The sequence below is a fragment of the Centrocercus urophasianus genome, unplaced genomic scaffold (assembly GCF_019232065.1).
Source record: "Centrocercus urophasianus isolate 14NV4802_14NV808 unplaced genomic scaffold, USGS_Curo_1.0 seq_34, whole genome shotgun sequence".
NCBI lineage: Eukaryota > Metazoa > Chordata > Aves > Galliformes > Phasianidae > Centrocercus > Centrocercus urophasianus.
The window spans coordinates 6454599-6464703 of NW_024884911.1; the positions used below are offsets into that span (position 1 = coordinate 6454599).

Sequence of the window (10105 nt, forward strand, 5' to 3'; positions counted from 1 at the left end):
TATTGCATTATTATTTACCACATGCAAATCTCTTCAACCTGATTAAAGCTGACATTTAAGCTAAGAGATGAGAACTGGAAAGGAGTAATAAGGAAAAATTATTTCACAAGCTTTTGCAGCGTAGATTTGTTGTGTAAATCGATTACATTTAAAATTTAAGGTTGAGACTTGATCCTAAATCTCCTTCAAGGAAAACAAAAGCATTAATTTCTCAATTTGTTACATTTTAGCTTTACAGAGAGCTTCAGCAAAGCCCACAGGAGTTTGTACAGGTGCTGCTGGTTTGGAATGGTGATTTTAGATATGAGTGGTAAGCAGCAATGAATGCTAGCTTACAAAATCTCACATCAACACGTTCATTGTCTTTAGGATCTGGAATTATGGCTCTAAGACCTTCCTAAGGCTATGGAGTCGCTGTGCAAGCAGTTGTTTCTGGGTTGCTGAAAATTGTGAGCTGTATACTGGATCCATTTTCAGCACACCCAGGTTAGTATCCACTTAATTTCTGCTGCTGACCAGATGGCATCGGAGCTATACTTCTATACAGCACCACCTCTGTTTCAAATAAAAGGTGACAAAAATGATAAGCTGTCCTCTGTGAGGTATATTTTGCAGAGAAGGGAGGAAGAGGGAGAGAAAGAGCAACGCAGTGAGTTTATTCCCACAGCCACCATATGAACGTTGTTATGTTTTGTGAAACAGATGTAGAAAGGTAACGGACCAGATAAGGATTTTTGGATTTGATTTTTGGAGATCCAGGTACTTCACAGGGCTGAATACTTCACAGCTTTCTTCACGTCAACCTGTAAAAGAACCCCTCCATAAAACCTTGCTTATGCTTGTAAAAATCAGATGTTTAGCCCTCCCCAAGTAATAGTACTGAAAGCTTTTCCTGGACAGAGGTCAGATGCATTTTATTGTAAGAGCAGCTCCATTCTAAGTGCAAAAGGACAGAGCTGAAGGACATCTTAGCACGACCGGGCTGTTACTCCAGCTCCAGGAGTGCATTGGAGCTGAAGAGCAGGACAGGAAGCTGCAGCTGCGTTCAGAGCTAAAGAGAGCTAAAGGTCTCATCCACAAACTGAGCAAAAAAGGTGGAGCCAATGCCTGCACTGCAATGCTTCACTTCTAAACTCATCTCAGATTGGAAGGAGAATGATTCCATGGGCGAACACTAATTTGTTCAGAATAGAGCCATCCGTGAGGCGTTTTCACTTCTTACTGGCAAAAAAAAAAAAAAATCCACCCCAGAAAAATGGGAGCAGGACATTTGTGTTACAAAATGACTGTGACAACTCAGCTGCTACGACATCTTGCCCCCAGCCCAGCAAGCACTTCCTGCATTCCTGTCTCAGCACACGCTGCATTGGCGGCTCTTCATGCGCAGCACCACGGCAATTTATCACTACCCGCTCTCCAAATTATTCTAGTGTTGATTAAATTAGTAAATGCAATCACAATCTGAAGCAAGTTAATTGAGAGAATTTATTTGGTCCTGACAGCTTTATGCATGTTTGATTAAGTATTATAAGGTTTGTTTTTGATTTTGCATAATTTAACTTTAAATCCTGAGCTGGGAGGGGGGGGAGCATCAACTATTAATGACCAAAATAAACTCCTTTAGGATGCGTGTATTTGTGATTTATTTCTAAACACAATACCTTCCAGATTTTTGTTGTTCTGTTGCCAAAGTGACAAATATGTTTAAAGGAATGTTTTGAGCAGTTCGGTTCACGCTGTAAATCTCATGAAATGTATACAATTCATTAAAAGTTTTGAAAGAAGTACAAGTTAGCATTTATATTGCAACAAGTGACATATAAATGTGTGTGTTTGTCTGTGGAGCATGCCGTAAAATATATCAGCAGCAGCTAGCCACTGTGACTGGTACTAATGGCCCGCTCTCGGTGCTGATGATAAGTTTCATCACAAATCTTCAATGCTGTCAACACAAAACTGTTCAATCAACAGGAATATGAGTTGTGTCTTTAGTAAAATTAGCACGGGAAAGAAATACAACCCAGAGCCCTGCTGGAGTGCTGGGGGCGGGTTCTCTTTGGGCAGCAGCACAGACTTTTACCTCTTTGAATGTCAAAGCTTCAATTCATGCCTGCCCCAAGGACTGCGTATTTTTTATGAAGATGTATTCATTTAAGCAGGTCAACGTATTTCAGGCTGAAAACTGAGTACTGCTGCCTTGCTTTTTGTCATCCTGACCTAAGAAATGAAAAGGGGTGGTCTTGTCACTGACGCTGAGGTGTCAGCCCCCCGTGCACACATGCTGGGGTTGTGCTGTGCAAGTGTTTGAGTGCTGCTGAAGGCCATGGAAGGCTTTGTCTACCTGGGGGGATTTCTGCAGGATACCAGGGCCCCCTCTTTGCAGTACTTGCATTCAGCAGCATCCCCATCTTTCTCCGAGCCGGTGAGACCAAAGTACCCTCATAATGCTGTTTCTTGGGCTGTAATTCCCATCTTTGGCTCCCTGTTACAGGCAACGGTAGAGGAAAATAAATGAGACGTGGCTCTCACGCTAATCTCAGTCACCAAACAGATGTTCCCATTTCATGCTATTGGGAAAACGCATCGGCTTCGCACCTCCCCTTCTCCCTCCCACCAGAAAGTACGTGGGAGAGCAGAAAGGGCAATTTGTTAGGATGTAATTCTCCCTTGATGTTCATCCCCTGCCTCTGGGCCCCTCATTGTGTTTGCAGAACAAAAATGCTCTGGGGGAGCAGGGGGAGCACATTGCAGACAGTTGGCGGGCAAGGAGGGATTTGGCCGGGTGCCTTCAACCGCCTGAGCCGTGCAGCATGTCTTGTTATTGGCAGATGGCTTGAGTTATGATTATTTAATGTTTTTCCACTGTGGTAATGCCTAGAGAGCAAGCGGGGCAAGGGGCCAATAAAAAAGTTTTGTATTCTTTCCATTACAGAAAGTAATCCCTAATTAAATCTAAGAGGAAACAGCGGGGAGAACATTTCTGTCTCATTATGTTGGTTCTTAAATGGGCTCCTCCTGTTTGTGTTCAAGGAACTTTTGGTGTCTTTTCGGCCGCCCAGAAGCCCTCATTGTGGTGCGCGTCGCACGCTGGGATCTCACATGTGACCACAAAGCCTCATTCTGGGCCCTGAAAGGTGACTCTGAGAAACCTCGTCCCCGTTCTTGTTGCAGGTTATTTATTATCACCGATTCACAATCCCCAGATTTCCCTACCGCGGCTGTTCCTGCACCTCGTGGACTCAGCCCAGCCCAGAGCGGGGTGAGCCACGATATGCGAGCGGCTCCGGGCCGAGCCGCCCTGCGGAGCACCGCCCGGTGAGCGCTGAAGGCCGGATTCACCTTCAGAAGCGGCTTTTGTCACTTCGCCTCGCTCAGCAACGCGGGCCCGCCGCCTCCGAGCGGCTCCACGAGGCGCCATCGGCCCTACGGACGGCAGAACAGGAACGGCAGCTCCGTACCGACGCGGGCAGCCAGATCCGCCGCGCTCTCCCCGCCCCGAGGCCCGGCGGTGCCGCCCAGCGCCCCGAAGCCCCCCCACCACCCCACGCGCGTTGCCCGAGCGACGCGGCGCCCTCCCGCTTCCGGCGGCCGTGGCGCGGTGTGATGACGCCATCACCGCGCGCCGCCCCGGCCGCTCCCTTCCCGCCGCCGCCGCCGCCGCCACCGGCCGGAACCGGAGCGCCGCCGCTCCCTGCACATGCGCGGTGTGGCGCCCGCCCGTAGGCCCGGGCCTTCCTTCAGCCCGGGCCCGGGACGCCAGGCTTCGGCGGCCGCCGCCCGACGAAAGACCATGGGCAGGACGGTGAGCGCGGGGCGGCGCCCCGGGGCGGGGGGAAGCGGCGGGTGGCGGCGGGCAGGCGGCGGCGGCGGGAAGGGCCTCACTCCGCCGCGGCGGCCGCTGCGGCCGCTGCCGCCCGCCGGGGCCTCGCCGCGCTCTGAGGGCGGGCCGGGGGCCGAGGGAGGCCCGAGCGGCGGCCCGCGCCCCGGTGCGGCGGGCTCGGGGCTCGGAGCGCGGCCCCTTCCCGAGCGGTGCGGGCTGGGTGGGATGGAGGAGGAGTTTGGGTTTCTCCTCCTTCTGGCGCTCCTCGGTCGGCGCTCACCTTTATTTGTCATTGGCCCTCACCTTGCTGGGAGACCTCGGAGGGAGGCGGGCTGAAGCTGAAGCCCACCGGCCGGCAGCGCTTCGGCATCCCGCGTTGTCGGGGTGACGGCAGCGCGGCTGGGGCCGAGGTAGCTGCGTGCCCGGCCTCGCAGCGCTGTGCCTTCCAGCAGGCCCGGGAGATGGTGCCGAGCTGTGCGGATGCACCGGTTCCACGTAGATTGGGCCTGCTTCTATGTATTCTGCTTCTGTATGCTGGCAGTATGTGTGCACCGTGTTGTTTCATACCGGAGCTGCTTCCGTGACAAAGGAAGTGACAGACCAGAGCTCGTTACCTGTAATTCTGCCCTCATTCTCCCATCCATGCCTGTGCTTCTGGCTCTGTGTGCACTTAGGTGATTTTTTCAGCATGTATCAGCGAGCTGTGCTGCGTAAATTACTGAGCATGTGAGCCTTCTTAAAATCTTGATGGGTTTAAACATATCTGGGGAGAAGCCTTGTAGTTCTGAACTTCCTAACGCTCAAAATGAGCACGCTGAAAACTAATCTCTCCTTTTATCTTTTAGATCAATTCATGTGTAGAATGTTGTGAGTCTGAAGCACCTTAGCGATTTCTTTTACTCTTCCTAGGAGGCCAGGTGTCACAGGAGAACTTCACTCTTTCGTTACAAGAATTAAGTGGCACCCAGAAACGGCAGCGAATTTCCGACCTTCTGCTGGGTGGATGACAGCATCATTTACAATGTAACGTTTCTGAAAGTTTCTTGTTTGTGCAACACCCCTCTGCTTTTGGCTGCGATAGTGTTGGTATTTGGTATTTATCTGAGGACAACAACCTGACAGAGTTTGTTTATGTGGTGGGCACGGTAAATGACAGTGAGTTGCTGCTGTTCAGAAGGCCTGAGTTGCTGCAGCTGAGCTGTTTGAGGTCTCCTACATTCACCTGTTGAAGGTTTTATCAGAGATAACCAAAACTCCTCTTTTAAGACAGAAACCAGACATGGAGTCGGCGTGCTGTTAACCCCAGAGCAAACTGTTGCTTATGCAAGTGAGGTTTGTTCTCTGTTACACAGGTGTGGTCTCGCTGAGAGCTGTTGTTGTGTTTGTGCTGTTCAGTTGCATGCTCCAGGCACAAAAAACCTGTTGTTTTTTGAAGCAGTGTCAGATTAGCATCTATCCACTTCATGTGCCTTGCAAAATACCTTCTAACACACTTCTGAGCTATTTAGCGTTTCCTTTTTACAGGCAGGAAATTACGGCAGAGAGGCACTTGAAACTACAAGAATATCTTTGATATTTGAGAACAGACCTCAATTTCCAAAATTCTTTATTCATACATTGGCTCACTTTCCTCTTTATCGGTGCAATTCATATAGAGCCAACAGATTTCTGCAACAAAGGGAAAGGAATTGGAACCTGGGGCCAGTAAAAATTACTGAAGTAACTTCTAAGTTACTCTGATTTTAATTTTAACAGTCATAGGATCTCACGTTCAGCAAGAGTCTGAATGCCTGGGCGTGTGAGGAGGCTGGGAAGTCCCTGTTGTTTTCAGCATGATCTGATGCATGTATTGTTATTTCATAATTCCCGGAATTTGGCACACCGTGAGCCTGGGGTGAAGCAGAGAGCAGCTAATGGGCTGCTGCTCATCACTCTGATAACAGCAGTGTGCGAAGGATGTTGAGATTATAAATCCTAAACACTCCACGAGATTGAGATATTTATCTCTGCAGGTCACAAAAGGAGAAATAAACTGTTTGCTATCTTTGAAATGCTGCCTTGCCATTGGATGCAATGACAGCGAGACCACAGGGCTCATCCAAGCAGGGGGAGGTACATCCTGTGGGGTGTGAAAAACATGATTGCTTCATTGTTCTTGTGAGACCTTCCGTTATTTTCAGTTTATTTGGTGAAGCTTTGCCAGGTTCTGGCATGAGCAGAGATGTGTGATCAGCACTGTGCCTGGGCTGTAAAATTCACTTGAAAAAGCGTTTGGAGATCGATTTGTAAAGGCAAAACAGCTGCAAAGATCCAAACACATGCATTAATATGACTTTTGCATGGGTGGACTGTTGGGGGGGCTGCTGTTTGATTAAGAAAGGCCTGTGAATTAGCCACCATAATCCCTGAATGAAGCTTTCCTCCTTCCTTTAGCAGCACTGTAAAACTTGTAACAAGTTGAAACTTGCGCTGCCGCTCGGATGCTACTGGTTGCATTGCTTTTGGGGATCTGACTTGATGATGGTGGAAACGATTCTGTTTCTGCACGTTGGCCTGGGTAAACTGCAGGCAGAGTTGTATCTGACTGCCAGGTTGGGGAGTGCCAGCCCTGCTGCGTGCCCTCCTGCTGGGGCTGCTTCAACGTTGTCTTCCTTCTCTGCCTTCCTGCAGGTCTCTTCCATCCTGGCGACTCAGCAAACCCTTAGCGTTCCCAGGCTGCCGGGGCTGTTCCATGTCAATGGCTGACGTTTGATATGTGCCCTGTAAGTCCTGCACTGGGACTCGGTGACCGGTGGGGTGCCTGATGCCTGTAATCCCCATCCCCCGCCGGGTCCGTTCGTTCCACGGCCCCCACACGACCTGCCTGCACTCAGCCTGTGGCCCGGTGCGGACCACGCACCTGGTGCGTACCAAGTACAACAACTTTGACATCTATCTCAAATCCCGATGGATGTACGGATTCATTCGTTTCCTGCTGTACTTCAGCTGCAGCCTGTTTACCTCCATCCTCTGGGTGGCACTCTCTATCTTGTTTTGCCTTCAGTACCTTGGCATCCGGATCTTTCTGCGTTTCCAGTACAAACTCTCCATCATCCTCCTCTTACTGGGGCGAAGGCGAGTGGACTTCAGCCTCATGAATGAACTGCTCATCTATGGAATTCATGTGACCATGCTGCTAGTGGGGGGGCTGGGATGGTGCTTCATGGTATTTGTGGATATGTAAATAAAAACAAGCGCATGTGGGCTAAGAAGGTGACTTTTCTTCCACCCCGGAATTTGTCAATATCCCCTTTTCTTTTTTTTTTTATATAAATTAATTTATTTATCAGTGCTACTTCTTATTGATAAATTAATGTACTTGTCTCTGGAATTTGTATTATTTTTTTTGTAAGGGTTAAGGTGCCATCTTGATGATCGAAGTGCAGCACTTGATTGGGTGTTTATTCTTTGCATAGTGCGAGTTAATATCCATTTCTTTTAGTCCATAGGAGCCTGCCTCGCTGCTGTTCCTGTATTCCTGTAGGCATGGAAAAGGCAGTGCATTTTCTGGAGCACAGAATCTAGAAAATCTCGTGCCCCACACTCTGAGAAAAAAGTCCTTACCCTTTTTCTGAAAACATTCCTTCGTATCTCGGGCATGTAATATGTATTCTACCACACCAGTGCTGTCCTTTCTCTATGTAGTTTGCATTTTGCGTATTCCCAGCTAAGAATATGGGGCCAAATTCAACAGACTGTTGTGCTTTTGGTTTTGTGGTCTTTTTTTTTCTTGATACTATTTTTGAGATTAACGCAAGGCTTGCATTCAACCCACTTGTATCATGTTGTCCACTTTAATGTGATTATATAGCTTTGAATGGTTTTGTCCTTTTCAGGCAATTAATGCCAAGTAATTGAGTCCTACCCCAGCAGAACAAATCCATTGGAGTGATGGGAGCAGTGTTCAGTGTCATGTGCTCTTGAAATTCCCAGTCATAGCAAAATTGTTATCATTTTGCAGTGATTATGGAAACCCGTTGTGGTGGTTTAGATGTTGGTGGTTGGTCCCGCTCTTCCCTGAGTTGCTTGGTTCCAGTTTTCTCATGGAAGCACTTCTGTCTTATGGACAGCAATGAGATGAGGCTGGGAGAGCTTGAGGGTGCAGTCTGAAGGGCAGTGGTTGTTGTGCACAGTTACAGACAGCTTTCTCTCCTATCCTTGCTGCAGTGTGACTGGACAACTTTCCTCACAGCTGAAGAAGAGAATTAAGCGCTAAGCTTGGTTTCACTGGTCCTGATCTGAGATTTTGGATTGTTCCTTTGCAGGCAGTTAAGCAGACCAGATCTTGGCCTAAGTTTTATTTTGATCCTTTTCCCTTTCTCCCCTGAAATCACTGGAGTCAATTGCAATGAAATAAGCAAGACTGGAAATACGTGGCCATTCCCCCATTGTCTTTAGTTTGAGATGCGAGTGGATTGAGAGCAAAATCAGTGAGCACAGAGGAGAGAACACTTAGTGCTTCAGCCTGTATTTGTGTGCATGTTGAAGCCTTTTGCTCACGTACTCTGATTTGTAGCTTTACAGATGCAAAATAGGAAAGCTTCTGTCTGAAGCTGAAGCAAAACCAGAAATTATCTCATTATCAACCATTACAGTACTGGTGTAATATAATGCAAACTGGACACATAGAGCTGAATAAATTATGGACAGTGGTGGTTGTGGACTTTAGATTAGCCTTGTGGGAACCAAAGGCTGTTTCTGCAAGAAAGTCTTGGCATCATGTATGCCACAAGCTGCAGTTTCTGGAAGTTTTCTCGTAACTGTGGAGCTCCCCAGAGCTCTGTTCTGGGAGCATACTGTGGTCCACAGGGCCTTGATGTCCTGCAGGTCTCAGCCTGCCTGCAGGTAGAGGCTATTCCCAGTAATTCCCAGCCCAGTACAGCTGGAGTGCTACAGCTCAGGCTGTATGGACTGTGTGACTTTATGCTGGAGAATTTCTGTAGGAAATGTGAGCTGCAGCTGCCAGCAAACAGCCTGCTGTGTGCTAAGAGGCACCCAGCAGCCCCCTGCTGCCAGCTGTCCTGTGTCGATGGAGCAGCACGGGCTGCAGGTGTGGTGGTAGGACCCTGTTCTACCTTAGTGACTTGAATGGGTGAAGGGGGGATTTGTGCTGCAATGCTCCCCACCCAGCCTGTTCTGGCTGCTGCCTGCTCCTGCAGCAGTGTCCAACCAAGAGGCTCTGTTGTACCCCTCTGTTGTGCAGCCTGCCCATCTGTCCTCTGCCTTCAGTTTCTACAGAACACACGAAGGAAGAAGTAGGTATCCTCATCAACTCACCACAAAGCAGTGTTTGCCAAGTCTGCAGGTGTTTGCCAAGAGAGCTTGGGGATAGGTTGCTTACAAGACAGAGGACTCCCCATTCTTCCTTTACAAGCACAGCCTAACATATAGTCAGATTGCCCTGAATCATGAGTGCAATTGCCCACAAAAATGTACAACTTGAAGATTAAATAACTGAGGAGACCTCGGAGGCAATGTGAAGTTGGGAATGCTCTCAGTCTTGGCTGTTAGCAGCGGTCGGACACCAAGCAGCGCTCGGGCAGTTGGATGCTCCTGGCCTGGTGGGGGAAATGAGGTCCCTTTGAAGTCATGCTGGCAAGGAAGAGGAATTAATTTTCAAATGATTTGTTTTACGATGCAATAATTTGAACATTTTAGATCTCTGTGAGTGGAGCAGCATTTGGCACCTTTACTGCACTTCTTCAGAGCATTTTCCAACTAGAGCTAATTAAACCTCACAGCATCCCCAGGAGATCGCAGAATAAGTAAGATCTTGGTAATGATTCAGAATTTAAATTTGGTGTTTTTGAGGGTGTTTTTTTTTAAGCTTTCAGGACTACATTGCCAAAATATATTTTCTGAAGCAGCTGAGATTCCCCGAATTGCTTCCCAGCACAAACTGCAGCAGGGCAGGAGGAGTGCTAAGCACGTGCAAATAACGGTAAGCAGCAGTCAGAGATGTGGCTGCTGGCAATGCTGGGTCATTGCTATGGAGTATCGTTTTTTTTTTAACTGTTTTTTTTTTGTTGTTGTTTTTAATTCTTATTTTATTTTCCCCATTTCTTTTCACTGAAAAACGTGGCATTTTTAGTAAGGGGGGCAGGAACAACTTGCTGGAATACAACAAATAAGAAAACAGGGGCAGGAGATGGGCTTTCTGTTTTTCAAGAGCCCAACAAGTGACCAATACTGTCACTTGCCAGAAACATGCTGTGAAGTGGGGACCTGCAAACTGTGCCCCACTGG

At 48.3% G+C, this 10105-nt stretch overlaps 1 protein-coding gene across 4 annotated transcripts; it reads left to right on the forward strand.

The window, feature by feature from the left end:
* Positions 1-3714: 3714 nt before the first annotated feature.
* Positions 3715-7095, forward strand: TMEM250 (transmembrane protein 250). Of its 4 annotated transcripts, none has more exons than XM_042830719.1 (3): positions 3715-3802; positions 4730-4843; positions 6491-7095. In XM_042830719.1, the coding sequence occupies exon 3, from the start codon at positions 6624-6626 to the stop codon at positions 7041-7043; it is 420 nt and encodes a 139-aa protein (XP_042686653.1). In that variant the 5' UTR covers positions 3715-3802; positions 4730-4843; positions 6491-6623; the 3' UTR covers positions 7044-7095. The 4 variants fall into 4 exon arrangements, with proteins under 4 accessions (XP_042686653.1, XP_042686655.1, XP_042686654.1 ...); XM_042830721.1 differs by lacking the exon at positions 3715-3802 and adding an exon at positions 4258-4546; XM_042830720.1 differs by lacking the exon at positions 3715-3802 and adding an exon at positions 4258-4494.
* Positions 7096-10105: the final 3010 nt, after the last annotated feature.